Source organism: Argiope bruennichi, chromosome 4 (genome assembly GCF_947563725.1).
Source record: "Argiope bruennichi chromosome 4, qqArgBrue1.1, whole genome shotgun sequence".
NCBI lineage: Eukaryota > Metazoa > Arthropoda > Arachnida > Araneae > Araneidae > Argiope > Argiope bruennichi.
Genome location: NC_079154.1, coordinates 88001177 through 88024546, shown reverse-complemented (window position 1 = coordinate 88024546; position 23370 = coordinate 88001177). Strand labels below are relative to the sequence as shown.

The following is a 23370-nucleotide window of genomic DNA, read 5'->3' as shown; positions in this document are numbered from 1 at the left end:
AGAACATAATGAAAAATTGTTACGCCAAATGTGAACAAAAAATACGCAGTAGATTTTAATTTATGAAGTTTTTCGTAAGAAAATTGTATCATTTCCTCTATTTGAGAATATAGCATTAAAAAGTATGTAAATGCAAATATAAAATTGAGTATAAATTCCCAAAAAATAGACAGAAACAAATTTCAAACGGTTTTACAAAGAAACCTCTTCAAACCTTATAATTATTAAATTTTTTTTAAAAATCGACTTTTTAGCGTAGTCACCTACTTTATTATGTGCATTGTTATGTAAGTTGCTGTGTGTTGTAAGTCTATTACCATAAATAATTAAATCCTATTCTCATATATTTAAGATCAGTGTGCATTTATTGTATTTACTTTTGGGGAATTTTTTTAATAATTGGAAAAAATCTTAAGTAATTTGTATAAATACAATTAAATGGGGTAAGAAATTTAATTTAAACAACATTGATTTCTGATGTATTGTTGTAATTTCTAAAAGTGTTTTGAGCTTTTTTTATTTGCATTTATGCAGTTGATAATAGAAGTTTTACTTGCAAATTCTAAATAAGACAGCTTATATTTTCAGATAAAATTGTACAAATGAAAAATAAAATTTGAGAATGAATTTGGCTTTGTTTCTTATTCTTCCATCCATTAAGATAATTAATTTTATATTCATGCTGAGTTTATTGAATTTAGCACTGAGGAATATCGAAATATCTGCTCTTGAAAGAAAAATCCATTTGACATTACATAGTAACACTTTCATAAAAATTTCCCTTCCTTCCCAATTCGATTGTTTCCGTCGCTTTCATTATAAAGCCTTTTCAGATAGATATAACCCATATTTTGGCGTCGCTTCCTGCATTTGGCGATAAATCGAAATATGGCAACCCCCTTCCACGAAGCGCCAGGCTCGTTATTCTGAGCAGGGACCCTTCTCGATTCCTCTCACATGAAAGGGGGGAATGGAAGCCGACGTCAGTGGATGCATTCTCTGTGTAATATCGACACCATTCGATTTCAATCGAGCCATCTTTATCCAAATTATGTTTCCTTCTCTCTCAAGCTCGGCTGTACAGTGTGCAAAAGTACCTGGCAACTGTAAATGTTGTCGATGGCGCTGACATTGTGTTTCGGTTTGCAACTAGTGTCTACTCAGAAGTTATCCCGCATCTTTTACCGGTGTACATATATTTTTTTCTATTGATTCCACATCAGTGCGTTGCTCTGCCGCATCTAAAGTATAATTTTTGTCTGTGATATAAGCTGTTTTTAAGCGAAGTGTGATTTGCGCTTTTTTAAATCCATTGCATTTATTTAAAGAAGGGGAAAAGGTTGCTCTGCTAGATAAAACTCGGGTATTGAATGCGAATATTAGGGAAGATCTGTCTGCAGTAGGTGAGTGATGGTGCATTGACCGAAGAAAGTCGGGATTTTGCGATTTAATGAAGGAGCCTTATGTTCAAGTTCTTCCAGTTTTCTAAGTCCGTAACAAAGTCTTCAAACTGCACAATTTTTACCCCGTTGTTCATTTTAAATGCAAATGATTTCTAATTTTTATATTGCTTGTTAACTTATGCTTAGTGAAAAAAAGTTGTTTTTAAATTTTTCAAGTGGGAGCAATTAGTTTGTTAATGTTCGTAACTAACTCTGTCAGAATAACGGATTTAAATCCTGTACAAAACATTGATTTTTTTCTGCATTAGTGTGGAAAAATTTATTCAGGTATATAAACTCAACATCATTCTTCATATTTTTTATTTTTCATTGCAATGATCACTTAGTATTTTATTCCGAGTTTTGGGAATATAAAAGCCATGTGAGAATACTATTCGAAAACAATATCGACAATAATTGACTGCAAAATATATTAACTGGCCAAATTTAGATTTCAAGAGTGTTGTGAGCAATCTTCTATTGCCGAATCTTTACATTTACACTGCAAGACTGAAGATTTTTCTTGATATTGAAGAAAATATTGCTGTTTGCTGAATTTGCCTTACATATGTTAAATCTGGTGTAAAAAGCTATCTTCTAACCGTGAAGTTTAAGCATATAATTACGTAACTAGAATATGTAACTAATATCTCCAAGTTTAATGCTGCATTTTTAAATATTGGAACTAGTATTACACCTGTTTTTGTATTATTCCCAAGAATAAAATCCCCTCATCATGTTTTGAATCTTCCTGGTCAGTGATTACTTCATCCTTCAACAAAACGGAAATAACACTTTGTCCAGCAACTTCAAATTAGAGGATGCAACAATTGCCTAAATGATTATTGGAGTTAATTAACTTGTCAGGTTTCATTCATTCGAAAGATTCGACACTCTTCGTTCGAGACATTCGCCTGGAGGGGATTTACAAGCAAACTTAGCAGGCGAGTGCTTTTTAAGGAGTAGTAGAACGAAAAAAGAAACCGGGTTCTGTGGATGCTCTTCCCGAAGATGAAAGATGTTCATCAGATGTCGGATTCCTAAGAACAGTGGCTCTTCTTCGCCGATGTGGGTGTGACTCTGTCCGCGGGTTGCTTTTGTTTTTTTCTGTCGTCATGGCCCTGAGCTGTCTCGAGTTCACGTGATTCTTATGTATCCATCTGCCTGCAACGATCCCTCTGGTGGATTCCAAAGGGGTCCGCGCGGACTCCCACCCCCAACGAAGCCTGCTGTGCGACACGTAAGTTTCTCTTGTCCCCATTGTAATGGATTTTTTTTCCTTTGTGAAGTCTAGTATTTTAACGTTTCTTTCAATCCTTCTTCCAGTGACAAAATTCTTCGAATTCTTTTTTTTTTCTAAATAGAGTTCTTCCTAAATTTTGATGCGTTAAAAATAAGTAGTTGAATGTTAAGTTTGTAATTTTTATAGTAATCGATTTTCTCATTTCATATATATTTTGCATTAAATCTTATTTTCCTTTGAATAGTATCTGCTTAGTTTATTGTTTGTAGAATTCTTAAGATTCCTAGTAATAATTGATAAAAAAAATGTTTAGTACACGGAATTAAAATTTGTTTCCTAACCACCTTGATATTAGTAATGAATTATTTCAATAATAATTTATTACCAAATTATTCAAATGACTTCTTCAGTTTCAAGAAAAAAAATATGTAATAAATTTGCCAAAAACTGTTTTTTTAAATTAATAATTAAATTGTTCTCTGTGATTGAAATAAAATCCTAAAAAAATTATGATTCTCTTATCATTTTTATGATTATTGTAGTGGACGTGATGTTATTTTGGTAGCATTTTAAGAAATGTTTAAAAATAAAGAGATTATTAAACTTTATAGCATAACACTAATTAAATTATATTCATCTTAAAAAAACATTTCATAACATCTGAGCTTTCTAATAGATTTAAAATGTATGCAAACATCGAGAAACATTTTATTAATCAAGATTAAAGTATTTATTTAGAAATTCCAAATGCTTTTCTTGTATTAAATATTTTTATAAATACATTTCATCTTCTAAAGAAATTACCACAGTATTACTTTTTTTTAAAGTAAGTTTTTACCTTCTCTATACCAAGCGTCAAATTTAAAGTAATGCAACTATGCAATTTATGTAATGATAACCATTATTAGCCTATTTGTAAAAGCTAACTTGCTATTATTAACCTGTTAACTGAGTATGACGAAATATTTCAATGCAAAACGAATTGAATATAATTTAATTACATGTTTAACAGGTTAATATAATAAGTAACTGGTAATTTCCCTCGTTGAATTGTTGCAGATGTTTTGTGCAAATTTTCATTAATTAAATTCCCATAATCCACTGCAAATTTTAAACGCAGCTCATTAAATACCTTCTCTGATTCTTTTATTCTACTGCGTAATTTATTTAAACTTTTGTTCTCCATATTAATCACTTTCCAATTCTACTTTTAAATTAAATAATGATAGATATTTTTTTAAAAAATCACATTATATAATAGAATGCATTTGTTTCTGAATACCTTTAACACTAAAATAGAATTGATTACCTACACACAATCCCAGTAATACTTTTGTGTGTCGAGAGGATTGAATGAGATTCAAGAGGGAAAGTTTGTTGCGCACTTGGGGTTACTCTACCACCTGATCCCAGATCGTTACTTCTACTTTATCGACCAACGAACCCCCCTCCCCCCTCACTGGGGAGTTAATCAGCTCCTGAACGACCCCTCTGAAGCATTTCCGAATTTATAACATTTCGTTTACGTGTATGCATAATTTTAAAATTTAAGTTGCTTTTTTTGAGTTTAGCATTTTATTTTAATTTAAAAATACATAGTGCATAAAAACCATTTCTAGATGTATTAAATAATGATATTTTGGTTATGCCATAGTCAAAACTAAATAAATAAATAAATAATTTTAATGCTTGATATTTTTGAAAAATTAGGTTTGGGTAAATGTCCATACTTATAAAAGAATTTTTGTATTCTGCAATATTTAGAAATATTGCTTAGTATTATTATCACAGTAAGATCTTAGAAGAATTCATTTTTGTTATCTGAAATGAAGAAAAATACGCAAAGAAATATGCACTTCATATGTGAATAAAAGATATAAAAATAGAGTATTCATAAGAGCCTAACCCTCTTCGAAATAAAAGTATTTAAAATAATTATTACATTTTATAAAGAATATTTATTAATAATTGGACGATTTAGTAATACGAAACCGTATGAAAGTTAAAATTACAATTTGGTTGAACTAAGTTGATAAATTGAATGAATTCTATATAGATCTGTTTATCTATCAACGGTAGTTATATCTGGATGATTTATTATTATTATTATTATTATTATTTTATAAATTACTGTGGTGCACGAAATGGTATGTTTTATATAGAAAAAATATCCAGTAAATATATGCAAAAGCAAGAAAGTGTTTTTAATGAATTTTTTTTATTTAGAGTTCACTGAATTATTTTCCCTTTTTTACGTGTATCTAGTGCGTTGCGAACAACTAGATTACGAAATGAGCATTTATTTTTAAGATGTTGTACATTCCTTTTTTTTTTTCCTCTCTCTCTCTCTTCCCTTCCTTTTTTTTTTGTGTGTGCTTCAGAAGAAATGCAGAAAGATTAATGGCTAACAGGCGTTGTTTAACACCCCATTTAATGGAATATGAGTTTCTGAATTCATCAGTATCATTTAAAGGCCTTTGTTACTTTTATTCTTTTTAGATAAACTATATATTTATCTACTTTCATGGGTTTAAAATGTGCAGTTATAAAAACTGAAACTAAAAACTAAAGAAATAAGAAAATTTACATATTTATGTATATGCTTTTTATGTTAGCCATTTATTATCAAAAAAGTCTTTTCTTTTATCTAATCTAACAATATTAATATTACAAAATGGGTTAAACATGTTTTAGAAATTTTATCTTAGATATTAATTAAAGTGAAAGTATCTTAGTAAATACATTCATTGCATAAAACGTGCTTTAATTATGCTTCGAATCAGTGAAACTTAAAGCATTTTCTTCTTGTTTTATTTCTTTTTCTAAATGTCTTAGTTTATGAAATGAATTTAATTTAAATTCAAAATTAAGAACTAATTGGTTAAGACGCTATTAAAAATATTCTTTCTAATTTCTGATATATCCTAATTGTTTGAAGTTCTATAAATGTAACAGAATAAATTAATGTTCTAATGCTTTTGTAAATAGAATTATTTAAAAAAGCTATTAATTATTTTTAAATTATTATTTTAAAATATGTATGTGTCTTAATATAAAATGAATGATTTACAGAATGTGCTATTACTTGAAAAATATTTTTTGTACATTTAGGCAATTATTATTTATTAAATCAAAAAATTTTGAAAATTATAATTTTAAACTAATTTTAAATTAATTAAGAAGAATTTAAGTTTCTTTGTAGAAACTTGTGAAGTTCCTTATCTATTAAAAATTCTACTCTAAATTTGGAAAGAAATGTTTAAGAAAAATTTAACAGAAGTATTTTATGTAATGAAATCTTATAATTTTATTATGAGTATAATTCATGCATGAATTCTTATTAATAAAAATATTTCATGCTATTTCCTATGAGAAATTTTTATAAAACTAAAAAAAATTATTTTAACTCTTCTATATTCACATGATGGTAAATCCCCATTGGCCCACTATAGGCTGTACACCAAATTTGGTAGACTATGTCATTGCGGGACATTGCTATGTCACAAAAAAAATTGTTCCCGAGACAAGCGGGATTTTTGCATTTGAATAATTTAACTGAATATATATTTGCTAAAGATATAAAAATCATGAAATCTTATTACTTAATTTTTACTGTTCTGATTTATCTGAAGAATATAAAGGTTATTAATTAGTTTTTAATAATTTTTTGAAATATTATTCTATTTTAGAACGAGTTTTAAATGCTTACAAAAAGAAATAATTTAATAAGTAATTCGATTCAGTAAGCCTGTAGGTAATTTTTTACACTGCAGCAATAGCAGTATTGTAAGATAAACACTTTTACAGTTGTTCTGTAATTTTCGAAATTAATCAATAAATTTGCATTTCATGGGGAAAAAATAATTCATAGCAATCTATTTCATTTAAAAAATAAGCTGTAATACTGCTGTTATGTTTCAAAAGGAATTGCTTTTTCCAATATAAATAAATACATAAATAAAAGAAATTTGTACCTTCGGTCCAAAACATCATAATATGACAATATTTTAGGCCTGATTCATCGATCTTTAAAATAATTTTAAAAATTTACTGTTAATTATTATGACCATAACATGTGAACAAAAAATGACTTTAATATCGTTATAGCAGTGTATATATTAGCGCAATTAATAAAACAATCAAAAGTATTAAGATGAAATATATTTAAAAATAGTTTGGAAAATACCACATTTATTAGACCACTTATAATTTTAAAAAAAGTTTTTTTTTATTGATATCAAATTTGTTTGCATTTTTCTTTAATTATAAAAATTAGAAAAAGAATTTAGATTTTTTTTTTTTGCTGTTTTTGTTGATTATTAAAATTATAGAAAAAATGTACAGAAACAAATTTGATATCACTAAAAAGTTTTTTTGGAGCTATTCTGTGCTCCGTTGTTGTTGAACAAACGTGTATTAATATTTTATTAAAAATCAAATTTTAATTCTGAAATAAAATTTACAAAGCATCTATTACTTAAAGAGTATTTATTTACTTGACAAATTTGATAGTCTAAGGTTCAACGATTGAACGTTTTCCAACCCATGCTTGTTACATCACGAAAAAAAGCCATTTCATATAGAATGTAGTAGCTAATGAATATTATAAATCCAATGCAACTTTCAATTTCTTGCATCTGACATATATTATATTTTCAGAAAGTTGAACAGCCTTTAAAACATGTTCTCTATTAAAATAATGAAGGTGTAAGTTCACTCCATTATGTAAAATAACTTCGACGGAGAAGATAATGAAAAAGGAAATATTTTGTTTGGAAAGTATTTTTTGTGGTATTTTGTGATGCATCAGAAACCACTAATGAGTTATTTATAGATGACAATCCTCTTGAAGCCCGAATTCGACGTGGATACTTAAAAGTTTTTGCTGTGTTTTTAAGTAGCATATACTTGTAAATTGATGGGCTGGAAACTATATTTGGCAACATTCCAAGCTGCTTTACAAGGTATCATTTAAAAAAAATACGCCGATGTAAAATTACCGGAAAAAGAAATTCGTACTGGTTGGCAAACAGCCAAATCCTTGAACGATGCGATGGCTCTTTTAGAAAAAAATATGAAGTGGTGGAAACGACACATTTTTACTTCGACTATAACTTGTGGGGGGAGAAAAAAAAGAAGAAATATTGACAATTGCTTTCATGTCGTTAAGTGCCTGTCGCAGTCAAAACGTTTCAATTACTAGTTTTCTAACAGTTTTTATTTTCCACAATTTTTTTGACAGAAAAAAATTTTTTTTCTGATATATTTTAAAATATATTAATTATAAACCGTATCATTTTAGAAAGTTGTAAATAAATTTAATTTTTTTTTGTGTGTTTGTGTATTGGCAGTTAATTGTCTTAGTCAGGCCTGTATTTCTGTAAACTAAGTATTGATGTTTTCATTGCAAAGATGCTGAATTTTAAACGACGTGTTTATATTATTAGTAAAAGTTATTTGTCGCCAGTTTTAAATTTTTTTATTGTTATTTACTTTTTATTTATTGTAAAAATTTCTGGTTGAGAAATGCATCTTTTAAAGCCATTGAATGGCCGTTATTGAAAATAATTTGTATGAGGTTCATTGGATTGATTTTTATTTCATTTATATTGCATGTCTCATTTTTCAATCATTCTACGTTTGCATACTTTTCAAAATTCATATTAATAACATTATAAAGTATGATAATTTTTATTTATTACATTTAATTGGATTGCAATTAAATTAAGAATTAGAAGTACTTTTTATACTTAATGTTTTAAAATTTATCAGATAATGCATTGTGAATTAAAAAGTTTAATTAAAAATCTTTAGTTTTTTTTTAAAAGAAAACATTTTAACGATTTTTCAAAAGAAATATCAGCATCCTATAACAGAGAATACAATTACATAAAAGATACAAGCACAGAATTATAAACAAGTTTATATTGATTATTGAAGATATAACATTCATTGGATTTTAAAGAAATTTTATTCCAAAAATATAAACATGCTGTTTCGTTTAGCTCAGCTTATACATTTTTTGTGTAAAATCTTTCTCGTATTATTATTCTTCAAGTTCAAAGTATTTTCCTTGCTAGCGGGTTAACTTACTGCAAAACTTAATAACATAATTTGTTTGAAAGAAATAATATTTTTAACTTAAATGTAAATTCAAGAATTGCTTTTCTCTGACTTATAACTACGTAAAAGAAATTGCGATATTTTGAAATAAAAAGTATTTTCTTTTTCAACAACACGAATATTATGATTAAATAAAATTTTGAGTTTGTTGCAATATCCTGTATAAATGGTGTTACTGTTTTAAATGCTTAAATTCTTATTAATACGTGAATCTTTTTTTTTTTTTTTTTTTTGAAATTTACACCAGAAACTTTATTTTATCTTTATTATTTCATGCAAATGACTTTTTAATAATTAAAAAATTGTTATTGTATGGCATTTTAATAATCAAATTAATACGGAATGGAATGATTTAATTTAATAAATAAAAATTTCTTATATTGTTGATATGTATGAAAGTACTTCTTGTATTAGTAATATTTTGAAATATTCTTATTAAACGGTTTCAAACGTAAAAGAGCCACATTATATGAGCATTCATTATTAAAAATCTTGCAGTATGAAATTTATGTACACAATTCTATTATAAATAAATTTAAATTTGCCATATTGTATATTTTATGTATTCATACAAAGCACGAATTTTTCGATGTTTTAAGGTGCATCATCTTAGTTGAAACTGAATGAATGCAGAAAACAGTAAAATAATTGAAAAAAAAAGGGTTTTTTTCCGCTTTGCGATATTTAGTTAACGCATAACTATTTGAAGACTTTTTCTTACTATACATATCAAAAAAATTTATGTGTTTTTAATTTTTTTTAAATAAATATTCTGAATTTAAGGTTTAAAAGTCAAAAAGATAAATTAAATACATTGTTAAATATTTTTTTTTTATTTATCTTTCAAACTTTTGTATATATACCTCTCTCTTTTAAATAAAGTATTTAGTTATATATTTCAAATTAAAATTTTAGGAAAAAAAAATACATTAGATTGTGCATTTTAAATTATCTCACTCTAATAAATAAGTGATACATTTTCGAAATATTTATTCCGTATCTTGTTTACAATGAATTAATCTAAATTTAAAAAATATTTTTAAGGAAACAGTATACTAATTATGTTATATTTGTTACATTATTCACCAATAAATAAAAAAAAGGATCCTTTTGCAATCAATTTATTCTTTTCATTCATTGATTTTTGTACTTATTTTTAATACTACGTTTCTGCTCAACATTCAGTTTTAATGCAAATCAATTCATTGACTCGTTCATGATATTTGTATTAAAATTTTTCATCTATTATTCGCTTTTATTGATTGGAATTCTTGAGCGATGACTTCTTTCTTATCTAAATGTCACTTCATCTTCCGTCAGTTGTATCAGCAGAGTATGATGAATAATTAAAAGGCAGCGGGATTTCTTGGACCTTAAAGAGATATGGGCGGGGTCTTGGGGAAAATGACAGATGTGCTGGTCCGACATCGCTTTAGGGCGTCTCATCTATGTTTTCCGTCCCCTCACTTGAGCTTAATTGGGAAGTTATTGTCATTTAGTTAGCCCACTGCAATATAAAAACATCCTTTTGTGGTCTTACCCTTGTCACAAGTGATCATACAGTTCATTAATCTGTTCAAAAACATTATTCTGCCAGCTGTAAATTAATTCATTTTAAAAGTCTGAATTCACAGTTCAGTGACTTTGAATCGAGTTTTAATATCTCCGTACTTTATCAGTTATTTTTTTTAAATTCTTTAGTGATATCTTAATTTACATATGATTGATTTATAAATAAATTGTCCATAATCTGTGTGAAGGTAATTATTATCAATTGTTATTTTATCAGAATTTTAGATCTATTTACATTTTTTAAAAATGTATATATATATATATATATATATTTTAGTACAAGTTGTATTATCTTTAGTGGCCTGAAGGAATGGGCATTTTAAGAATTTTAACCATTAAATGTAAAATCTGTATTAATATATTTGTGTGCAGAAATATCCACACACATTATGCAAGCTGCCATTTCTTATTTTTATGATTTGTAATGTACTAAATATCGTAGTTGAAAATGAAATTGCATTTCAATAATAAAATGTTGAATTTCATTATCTTTTTCTTGACAGTTTCGTGATGTACTAGGATTTTATAAATAAATAGTTCATACTTATGAATTTTCATACAAATTTTTTTCTTAATATAAGAGAATATTTTCTTTTAAAAATTTCAGCCTTTAACGTTATATTTTATGAATATTTCCTTATATGGTTTTTCGTTAGCTTTTACAAATTAATGTAAAAAATGTAATTTTGATTAATGAAAAAATTAAATTTGTGTTAATCATTAAAATTTTTGATTATTTATTAATGCAAGTAATTGTAATTTGGACTTCGAGTATTTTTTCATAAGCCACCTCTATTTAAAACAAACGACGAATACGTGAGCGTGTGTGTGCTTGTGGTGGCACAAAAACTATTTATAGGTCATCATAAATTTCAAAACAATTGTCTTTCAGACGATACCAATTTTTACCGTATATGTAATTATTTTTAAAAAAAGCTTAACTTTAAGCGTATTTTACAACAATATATTTCATTGTTAAAATTAAACTTAAATCATTATCGTTATTGCTACTAATATTTCATCCTGACTGTTTCATTCATCATTGATGATAAAAGTAGTTACGCGACTTTTTTTTATATATTTGTAAGGAGTTGGTTTTTATTTAAAATTAATATTTAGCTTGATAAGTAGGTAGTGAAACTTTTTAAGCGCTACTCTATTTTTAAATATTACTACCATTAATGTAATATAAATGGATGTAAAAAATCTATTATCCTTGAAAATTGCTTTCTAATTTGGGTGAACTAAATTTTTTGTTGAATCAAAGAAATTTTTGCTAAATAATCCTCTGAGTTATTAAATAATTTATCAAAAACCTTCTGTAAAGCACATAAAATTCCAATGAGCGATACTATTTTCTTTTCATATATTTTAAACAATAATATTTAGTGTTATTAAGCAAGTTTTTGTTTTAATTGAAATTCATTTTAAGTGAGACGACGTAGAAAATTAGGAAGATGCATTGTACATGAATTGAACGTTGTAAGGCTTTTAAAACAGCAACATATATATCAAATGTTAAATTTAAAAATTCTATATTGTGTAAACCATCAAGAACATGCTACATAAATTATTTGATTATTTTAGCAGCCATTAATTTCCGGAAAAGCTACTGTTCGCCATAGGCCGCTAATTGTCTATGAAAGAAAAATAATGTAATTGCTAAATATTTTGAAATTATGAAGCAGATCAATATTTAATGAACAAAGAAGTTCATTTTATATGTAAAAAAAGTTACAATTCAATTATCGCACTTACGAGATTTGTGGAATTGTGTCATGTCACCTTTTAATATAATACATTAAATTTCGAATAATAGTAATTCCGCTACTATAGGAACTGATATAACTCTAATTTTCGTCTTCATTTTTAGCATTCTACATTTACTTTGATTTGTATATTGTGCGATTTCAACTTCAGTAGGTTAATTTATTAATTATAATATAATTTTTTTTCCATTTGTAGGATGTGGAAGTCTTAAGCACGTGGTTGGCAACTTTACATTTTGAAGAATACATCCCACTGTTCCTGCTCTCTGGGTACGATATGCCGACCATCACTCGAATGACACCCGAAGTAAGTTCTCCATTTTTATTATTTTTAAATTTAAACTCATGAATGGTTAATTTATATTCGCATTAATACGAAATTTAATATGTAATAATTGTAAATATTTTTTATTGGTCATAAACAGTATTTATTTCGTTTCAATTTTAAAGAAAGTATCGTTTTAATTGCTGACTTTAGTGAAGAACAAATTTCCATACTTGTACTGTGATCTACTGATTTTATAATGAGTTTTAAAAACTGAAATGAAAATTAGCTTATTAATTAGAAAGAATAAGCATTGTCCATTGATCTTTATTCATATATTGTGAAATAGAGTTAAAAGTTTTAAAATATTGAAATTATTAATATTTTTGACTTCCTAAGCGTAATAATATTTTAAGATGGTATAAAATCCCATTAAAATCTAAACCTATAACATTAAATGTTACTGCTAAAGTAAGTAACATTTTGACTCTAAATTCCATAGTTAATTGTTTTGGAACCATCTACAACTTTACTGTATATACTTTATAAAATGCATCAATAATGCACTTGAAATAGTTAACATGTTTAACAATTATAAAAATAGATACATATGAAATAAAATTTTCCCAAGCGTCCAAAATGCAAATTCGGTTTACACTTCTGTATTACAAAGCACTAGCTCTCATGTTCGAGATTCTAAAATTAAAAATCTCAACGCTCTAAATAACTCCTTTATCAGACATTATGCAAAAATGTTTCGGAGAACCATTCCTGTAGATTTTTGTAATTTTTTTATTTTAAATTTTTAAACAATTTACATTTACTATTTTTTTTTTTTTTTTTTTTTTTTTTTTTTCAGGATCTCACTGCCATTGGAATAACAAAACCCAATCACCGTAGAAAATTAAAGGCAGAAATAGCGAAATTGAACATTTCTGATGGAATTCCAGAATACAAGCCAGTACGTAACTAATAAATCATTTTTTGTTTGTTTGTGTATATATGTATTAAGATACTGCTTAAAATTATGTAACTACTACTACTGTAATAATTGATAAAATTGGTTCAAACTAAGCATATTAATGATTGCAAAGTACTGACAAGCAGATGATACATTAATGATCCCAGTCGATTTAAAAATAAATGTTTTTTTTCCCCATAAATGTGTTAGGTGAAAAATTAGAATTTTTTTCCCCTTAACAAAACATATCGTGATCAGAATTAAATTATAATATTTCTTTATTTGTTTAGGACTCTTTATTAGAATGGCTACAGTTATTACGATTAGAAGAATATTTTGATACATTATGTCAGCAAAATTACAACACAATAGACAAAGTAACGGATTTAACTTGGGAAGACCTGGAGGACATAGGAATACAAAAGTTAGGTAAGTCTACAAAAACGGATAATTATCCTGGAAATAATATTAAAAATAGTTTACTTCATTTCGTATAAAATAAGTTGATAAAAAGTTTGTCATAACATTTATCTTTTTATTTACTAGGTCATCAGAAAAGACTTTTATTAGCAATAAAGCGTATAGAAGATATCAACCATGGTCGCCGGCCCAATCTGGTTCCTCAGACGAATACGCAGCTTCGATCAGGTGGCTCTTCAATTGGATGTTCAACTTTTCCTAGACCTTCTACTCTTAGTAAGTAATACGAGGGTTTCAATTGAATTTTTATTCGTTTAATATGTGGTTTGATCAGGAAGTCCTTATTGGAGGAAATAAGTTCTTTTATTTATATGATATGTAAAATTTCGATTAAAAATTCTTTTAATGAATGTTAAGGAATTGTATCATAATTGTCAATGTAGATATCGGAAAATTTGTAATTGTAAATGTAGATATCAGAAAATTTATATTAGTTATCTGTTAAGAAGGAAAGAATACTGATGTCTTTAGGTTGACTTATAATATGAATCGAACCATAAAAGATTATATATAGATTTATAATATATGTCGAGTCTCGGTGATATTTTAATCATTACAAATAATAAGCACAGAAAATAAAATATTTATTTTTTCATTATGTCAATGGCAATAAAAATTTTTTTTAAATATTTTTAAATAAAACTTACTAATTTAATTACTTTTTACATGTCGGATTAATTACAAGCTATTTTGAATGCAGTGAAAAAATAGCTCTTTTATAACCTATAACGCTTTAAAAAATGTATATGAATATATAAACTTAATCAGCTTATATATTAAATTTATAACAAAAAGCGTTTTTTTTTTTCATTCCTCTGAAGTTCTTTATTAAAAACAGGAGATTGTGTACTGTAAATACAAGTTTTAACTTATGTTTTTATTTTTCCAAGTTTCATGATAAAATTATTTAGTAGATTATTTTAATATATAAAGATAATCAATTTATATGATAAATTTATAACCAGGAAAGTTTTTTTTTTTTTCGTTTCTACCAAAATCTTTAATCCAAACAGTAAAATGTAGAATGTAAATACAAATTTTAACTTAAATTTTAATCTGTCCAGGTTTTTAATTAAAATCAGTCATCTAAAGTTGATATATGATTTGTTTTAAAATTTCATGTGATTTTTGTTATAAAACATTAGATAATAAAATAAAATTCTAAAAATTAAATAGTTTTCGCCCATGCAAAATTTACATAATAACAAATTTTCGCAAAAAAAAAAAAAAAAAAAAATATTGCTATTGATTATCGATTCATATTATTTGTATTTAAAGTTTAATTCAGAAAATTATAACAATTTTAAATAGTTTTCTTTATTATTAAAATGTTTTTTTACTTCTCTTTATTATCAAAATATGTTTTCTGTTTTTGTTTTTTGCTGCATACAGAATAAGAAATTTATTCTTATCCAAAATTACTGAGTACAATAAGTATCTAAATAATGACCAATATAGTTAAATTTCTTATCGTTTGTGGCAGACCTTAATTCTATAATTTTTCTAATGCTTGGAGCACTGCATATAGTTACGATGTACATTTTTAGAGAGTAGTTTGAAATTTATTTGTAGACTTTTGAAAGAATAGGATTACAAAGCTGAAAGTCATTTGATTTTTACCTTGAATTCTTCAGTTAGTTATGTTTTCTTCCCTTAGGTGATGTACAGCCTTTACAATATCCGAGTCAGGAAATAGCTATATCTACACATCGTCCAAAGAGTTCACCGTCCACAGATTCCATCCCAGAAATGAAAACATTTCAGCAATCGCCACTGCGAGAAGAAAACCTATTCTTGCAAGCTGTGCACAATTCAGCGCAAAATATAGCAACTTCACAACATCACAATGGTATAACAAATTCGGTACGTAACCAAGAACTGTTGCTTTTTTAAGAGGGAAATTTTAATCACCAATGCTAATCAATTAAATTCATTATGACTATAATGCAAAAGCCATTTATCTAATTTGTTCAGATTTCGTAAATTATCTGTTGAAAAGAAATTTTCGTAAAAATGTCGAATAATTGTCAATGGTAATTTTCATTTAAATCACCTATCTGTAATAAATAATTGAAGGGAGGAAAAACATATGTATTAAAAAACCAATTTTGTTATGATGAAATAAAGTACTTTAATAATAGTGCAGGTGTCTAAACGCTTCGCGTTTTATTCTTACTAATATAAAAAAAATTATTCGTGGATTTGAATTTACTGCAAACGAACTTTTTTATTTATTTATTGGTAAAACGAATTCGAAGAATTGATTGACTGAGTGAATGTCAATAATGTTCCGCGCCTTGCTAGCTCTATTCTCATTTAATGGAATTCTTCGTCAAAATCGATATTCTGGTTTGGTTTTTAAATCTAATTTATTATTCATATCTGGGTAATAAAATTCTAGAGAAAAGACCAACGGTCTCTTTTGTTTAAAGAAAAGTAGCGATTCCATTATTTGCAATTTGTTTTCTAGGGTAAATTCAATAATAGAAACTTCCCTTTTTCTCTTTCATTCTTTTTTGAATACTGTGCATCGATGAAGCTTCCAGATATTCGTATCGATTACCATCATTTGAATCGAAATACAATATCATTTAAAATCACAGATCAAACAGTAATAAGTTTGATATAAACAATCACATTAAATTATGGTTCAGAAGTTGAAATATACGTCTGATACTTATAACATACTTATCGAGTACTTGCTTTTTATTTTGAATCGTTAATAGAGTGGACGATTATTAGTATTTTGCATAAATTAAGGCTAGATCGGTAAATGCCCCTAGTTATTGAACACTTAGAATACCTGATCGTGTCGATAACAACAATCTTCAAGCTTTATACCTGTAAAAAAAAATCGATTGATAAAATTCAAAAATAGAAGGCTTTAATATACTGGTTAAAAGCTATACTTGCAAAATGGCGTACTTAAGTTATCCTGCACCCGGACGAAATTTCCAAACTGAATACTACATTCAAAAATAAATTATGCTATATGATTCCTTCCTCCCCCTCCAGTGAAAATGCTTAACTTTCTGCATTTTTTTCCAATGCAAATCTAGAAAATTTTATAAATATATATTACTAAGTTCGTACTCTTGATTTTTATTTTATTTACATTATTTTATTAAACAGTAGATCCTATCAATCTTCATACCTTATTAGCACAAGTTATTGTACAATATTCCCACGAATGCCAGCCAATGTCGAAAAGATATCATAACGATGTTCCCCGGCATTTTGTGCTAATAGGGTAGAATTTTTTTATGGTTATTTTTGTTTTTCCCACTTCCTATCTGTAACCTTGGCGAGGGTCAATCTTGCCATCCCCTGTATGGCCTTATACCATTGTCCTTCAAACGCCAGTATATAAAAATATGCTACTAATTTACAAATCCGAGAAATTGTAATTGCATACTTAATATCGTTTAAGTGGCGAGTTAGATTGTTTAAGTCCCTGAAATTTTCAAAAACTGTCCCTATTGGCACAAAATATTTTATGATATTCTCATGATGTTATTCGATGTTCTGAATGCCGGCTAATGTCTAGAAGATATCTTAACTCTGTTGTTCGGCATTTTGTGCTAATAGGGGAATTCGTGTGTATATGTATAAAAGGAACTAAAAAAACTTCTCTTTTATTGTCTTTTTTTTTTCCAGATAATTTCTCCTTCCAGAGTGAGATCTCTGGAAAGTCTGAGTTCAGACATTAGTTCGAATATGAGCTGCTCCGAGTTACAGACTTCGTCTCCCACACCACTTCAGCTACCACCACCGGCACCGGCACCCCTTGCGACAGCTGAGCCTCCCAAAAATCCAACCAAAGACTGGCACGTGACGGATTTGGATCAGGACTTCGAGTACGAATGCGAAGGTACTGCTACCTTAAACCGCCCCAAAGGCCTGGTCAAGTTACGACCCATGGCCAAAATAACAGCGAAAACCCGCGAGGAAATCGCTGAAGCCATTATGGACATACCGGACAGTGAATTCAAATCTCTGATTAATCAAAGTCGGACGCTTGATGGCTGGTCAAGTCTGGACGGCTCGCCCAGACACGGACCTGCTACTGTTCCAAGAAGTGCAACCTTGAAAAGAGCGCCGCCGCCACCCCCACCAAAGCGGAGCAATTCTGCCAAAGGTGAAAGGCCTCCGATGGAACCAGCGAAAGAAGACGTTGCACCAAACAAACCCAAAAGTGAGCAAACAGTCAAAAACAATGTACGAGGACCTAAAGAAACAGAATCCATACGTGCCGAGGAGTTTCCACCTCCTCCATCGCCGTTGCCTTCAGTTGTGGACGAGAAATCAAATAAATCCTCCGGTGAGAATCCAGAACCGATGGATGAACTGTTTAACAATCCTTTGTTCAAACAAAGACGAAAAGATTCTTCGGGATCATCTGGTAGTGTTGACTCGTCCGCTCTGCCATTTGCTAATGAAGCTGTTGGAACCATAAAACAGAAAGTATCGAAACCTTATCCTGCTATCCCACCACATGGTTCATTAAGTTCCCAACTTAAAGGTGAGTCAGTGATGTTTATAATAATTTTCTAAAAGCTGAAGTCTTTTTTTTTTAATTTGTCTGTTTACTTGTAAAGGTATGTCTGGATTTATCTGCTTAATATCACGCATATCAATGATGCAATTAATGTCCCGAAAAATTTGGTACTGGAATACTGATATTTTTTTAACTAAATTTTATAAACTTGAGTTGATCTCTCTAATTGATCAAAACTTAAAGATGAAAATGTGAGTAAACTGATTTAAATTTATAGAAATGTAGCAATTAAACTACTTGCAATTTTTTAGGTTACAAAACATCCTTTCAAATCAAACATAATTGATTTTTGATTACCTAATTAAATTTCCTAATGTGATATGAAATAGTTTGTTTGAGAGAGTTAAAAATGAGATGAAATTGTATAGTTCATATTGGTTAATACTTTCCATCAACAATTTCTATATAGTAAATTATGTAACCATTCATAATATTAAAGTCTAACATCTGAGACAATTTTTTTTTTAAATTAAGGGGGGGGGGACTTCCATATTTTTTATTACTTTTACGAAATGGAAAAAAATTACAAAAATAATAAATATATGTCAAAAGAGTTACATAAAATATCGACAGTTTTGGATATTGAATAATAATATTGATGAATAATTCTGAATGGGAAGATTTAGAGTATATTTGTTTTTAGTATTTTCCACAAACAGTACATTTTTTTGGTCATGTAATTGTATACGATTATTGGGACGTTTCTGTCGGTTCGTAATGGATCCCCCCCCCCTATTTTTCTCACTTTCTAAAACATTGTTCTTCCCTCTCCCAAAATTTTTTGAAGTTATAGTTTGTTTTTATAAGTGAGACATTTTCATAAATATTAGAGGAGGGGGAGAGGGTATAGATGATATGAGTGCCCATCATAGAAGACACCTAGAAGAATAAACCATAGTGTATTTATGTCCCTTTTTTAAAGCAGAACTTGATGAGAAATGGGAAAAGAATTACCATAAATTCTGGACTTCATTTACATTTATTAAGCAGCCGAAGACGAAGAATTGCGAAACTGGCAGTTTATTAAAGAAAGTCTACAAAATTCAAATATTAATCAAAAGAAACATCTCCAAAAATTCTAAAAGGCTTCATAATTAAATTTTTAAAATGTCAGCTAAGTTTTAATATATTTAAGGAAAAAAGAAAGTGTAAACTTTTGGCAAATGCATATAACATAGTGTATCTCCATAGATTTGTGTATCTCCATTTAAAAAGGTTAGGGAACTTTAGAAAATGAATTTCCCTTAATCTTATTTTGCATATTTGAATTATGACACTTTTCCTAATATTTAAAATTCTTCAATAATTTGACTCCCTTATTTTGCATTGCTTTTAATAGTTCATTGGGTATATAGATATAACTTTTATCATGTCAGTCATAAACAGTGTCTAATCTGATTAAAATTGTTTGAAATTTTCTATGTGGTTTTCAAAAGTTGCTTTATGTAATAACACCTTTAAAAAAAAAAGACTTATTTATTTATCTTAATAAACCTTAATTCTTTGGTAATCATGAGTTCGGGGGGGGGGGACATGTGCTGCACTATATATATATATATATATATATATATATATATATATAAAAAAGCACCAAGGTTAATTTGGGTTGCTATAGATTTGGTTTCTAATAAATGGGTCACAGTGGGAACTTGTAGAATAAATTGTTTTTATATCGTTTTACAGTTAGCTTATTATGCTTGCTAAAAATAAAGTATGGCGAAAGAATTTTTCACAGTTATAATTAGTCTTTTATATATTTTTATATTTGCTGTGAAACTAATCGAGAGAAAAGTTCTAACCTATGATTTTTCTTTTTGAACAGCTGCCCAGAAAGCGAAAAGTAGCAACACACCTGAAAAGAATCCAAATCCTCCAAAAGTAAACAATGCAACAAAAGTAGAGCATGAATATGATGTGTAAGTATAAAATCAGGTGTCTGATTTGCTTTTGCCATTATTTAAATTAATTCGTATTAATATTAATTATTAATTGTGAAGCAATTGTATGTGAAAGCAAAATGTTTGCTTTTAATGGTTAGTTAATTATTACTAGATTAACCTAAATGACGTTACTTTATATACCTAATCATTTGACTCAGAGAATTAAAAACAAGTATAATCTATAATTCCTTTATATATTAGAAACAAATTAGCACAGCTTAAGTGAAGTATTATAATCGCTCAATTAAAAAGATGAAAATTTTACGAATCACGAAAATGCAGTGAGTAACACAACAGGAACATCTTCAGTGTAGATAGTCTCTTAGATGAACGTTTAGTGATCTGGAATTAATAGCATACGATAGATATATCAGTAAATAAATTATTCTAAGGTGTTGATTAGAATAGAAAAACATTGTGTTTCGTTTTTAGTCAGTAGCAAATAAAATATTACAGTTTTAACGGCAAGACTTTTCGTTGGTTAATAATATGAAGCATTCTCTAAGTACCATATAAAAATATATATGAAATTTTATTTCTATTAAAAAAAAGTGATTAACAAATATAATGTAATCTACTGGTGCAATATCTCTATATCTTTTGCATTTATTCACATTTCTATTGTAATTCATTTATGCAATAACTGTGCATGCATATTATTATACTAACTTATACCCAGCTACAAAGTTCCAGTGATTGATAATATATTGATGAATATATAATAAATTAAAACAAATTTTACCTTATTCAACATTTTTCTTTGTTGCATTTTTCTACTGACAAATATTGATAAAATAACTATGCATTTGTAAAAAAAAAACAAAAAAAACAGGCAATAATAAATTTATATACATATTTTGTAACATCTTGAGAAGTTAATCAGTTAATGCAAGTTGCATGAATCAGAAGTTACTACAAGTTAATTAACATGTGAGAAAATGAATCAGTATAATTTTTTTCATGTCTAAATATAATATAAACCAAATTGCTTGTGTTTCTATTTTTTTCAGAACACCGGAAGCAATATCTCCAGGTGATGTCATCGACGATATTGAAAACATGCTAGCCAATCTCTCGGATCAGTTAGATGCAATGCTTGATGAAGAAGTACAGAAATGAAACATATTAATCAAATATAATTAACAAAAACCTTGTATAGAATGTATATTAGAACTGTTGCTGCATACAAAAATTATTATAGTCTGGTTCTGCCTGGTGCAGTGAAACAAGGGGAAAAAAATAACTAACTCTGAAAGACATTGAAAGAATTTTATTTAACAAAAGGAATATAGTGCAACTAAGCATTTTGTAAATTCAAGTTAAATTTATAGACATTTAATTCCTCTTTATTCAGAGGAATATTAATCTAGAACACATGTCTGTTTATATGTGCACATGTCAATTTTGTTACCCCCCAATTTGAAAATTAAAGAGTTCCTCAGTTTTTTTTGTAAAATACTGCATAAAGGACTGGAATTTGAGCATTTATTAAGTGAATATTGTACTATCACCATTTTTAATTTCATGAGTTTATGTACATACCTTCTCATTTGTCATGTAAATTATCAGTTTGGTGGAATTAAGAAACCATGAAATATACTTTTAGATTTTTTTCTAAAAAAAAATCAAATGCAATCAATTTTTTTATTACTTTAATAACCCTATATGCATTGCTCTACCTCATAAAATTATCAACATTGACAGTATTGAACATTTTTTAAAATTAAAATTTAACTGAAAATGATTGGACTTTTGAGTGTCATGTAACAGCATCTGTTAAAATGTCTTTAAAAATAGTGATTAACAGTTACTTTATTCATTATTAAATGACAAACAGAGTGAACATATTGAGAAATGTTACGTACCAAGTACTTTTTTTTACATTAGTAAATACTATATTTCATGGTTTCTGATTTGAAAAAAATATAAAGTATGTATAGAATTCATCAGCACATCATAAATAATGCCTTATTACACTCATGTAATCTGTTTTGCTATTATTTAGTATTTTCTGTGCTACCATAAGTCATTTCTTTTTTGAAATTTTAATATATTCTCTTGTCAAATCTAATTATTTTCACAATATTAGTAAACTTGTTGTGAAATACTAAGATTTATATATGCATATATATATATATATTGTATTTATTTCAAAGTACAGTAATAAAATACTTTTAATATGCCTTTAAAATTACTGTACGAAGCAGTATAAGCACATGTATTCTGACAATCTAATGTGCAACTGAGGCTTCCATTGTTTCTCTATTTTTTGCAGGTTTATTTAGTATGCATTATTTCTAATACTCAAAATAAACCATTTTTATTAATCAATTTGAATAATAACCAATAACCCTTGTGCCAAAGCATTCAGTAGTAAAATTTTAGACTGTCTGATTCAATGGTGGGAAATAGTAGCTGCTCAGTTAGTGATGAAATTTTTAAAACTTTTATTAATTCTCATTAAACATTGATCAAAGTTTAGATTATAGAGTTAAACAGCATGTACTATTCACAAGAACTTAATTCTTATCCCAGCTCAAATGCCTAGTTAGCTAGTCCTTGTGTTAAAATACCCAAGTTTAAACAACAGTGCATGTTAAATATTAAACAACTTGATCACTAAAAATATATCAAAACAACATGGTTTGTTGTATCTATCCAGATATACTAGTCATTGCAAGTTTGAACCCGTGTCTTATATTATTAACACTTGCTTGAAGGGAATTTCTTGGGTGAAAAAATGAAATAATGTTTTATGTATTTAATAACTTGTACAAATAACTCACAAAACGGTAAGTTTCGTTTTATGTACCATAAAATGTTTTTAAGTAACTGTCAAAGTATAAATCTGATTGAATCATCCAAATGTGTGTATAGTTACAATTACTATACAGTACTTCAATGTTAATGTAGTGAAACCTGAAATATAATATTTAATGGGAACAATAAAATATAATTGTACTGCACTAAGTTTGTGTGATGAAATATCTTTGTTAACTTAACACTTTATCAAGATT

The 23370-nt window shown here is 27.6% G+C and overlaps 1 protein-coding gene across 2 annotated transcripts in view; it reads left to right on the top strand.

Moving 5' to 3' along the window:
- LOC129965432 (caskin-2-like) overlaps positions 1-23354 on the top strand; it is a 173268-nt gene extending 149914 nt beyond the window's left edge. The window contains exons 7-14 of one of the 2 annotated variants that reach the window (XM_056079293.1): positions 12346-12456; positions 13274-13375; positions 13666-13804; positions 13922-14071; positions 15513-15718; positions 17513-18377; positions 20236-20329; positions 21364-23354. In XM_056079293.1, coding sequence (XP_055935268.1) covers positions 12346-12456; positions 13274-13375; positions 13666-13804; positions 13922-14071; positions 15513-15718; positions 17513-18377; positions 20236-20329; positions 21364-21472 — 1776 coding nt within the window. In that variant the 3' untranslated portion in view covers positions 21473-23354. The remainder of the gene's footprint in view (positions 1-12345; positions 12457-13273; positions 13376-13665; positions 13805-13921; positions 14072-15512; positions 15719-17512; positions 18378-20235; positions 20330-21363) is intronic. The other variant, XM_056079292.1, reaches the window with a different exon arrangement.
- The last annotated feature ends 16 nt before the right edge of the window (positions 23355-23370 follow it).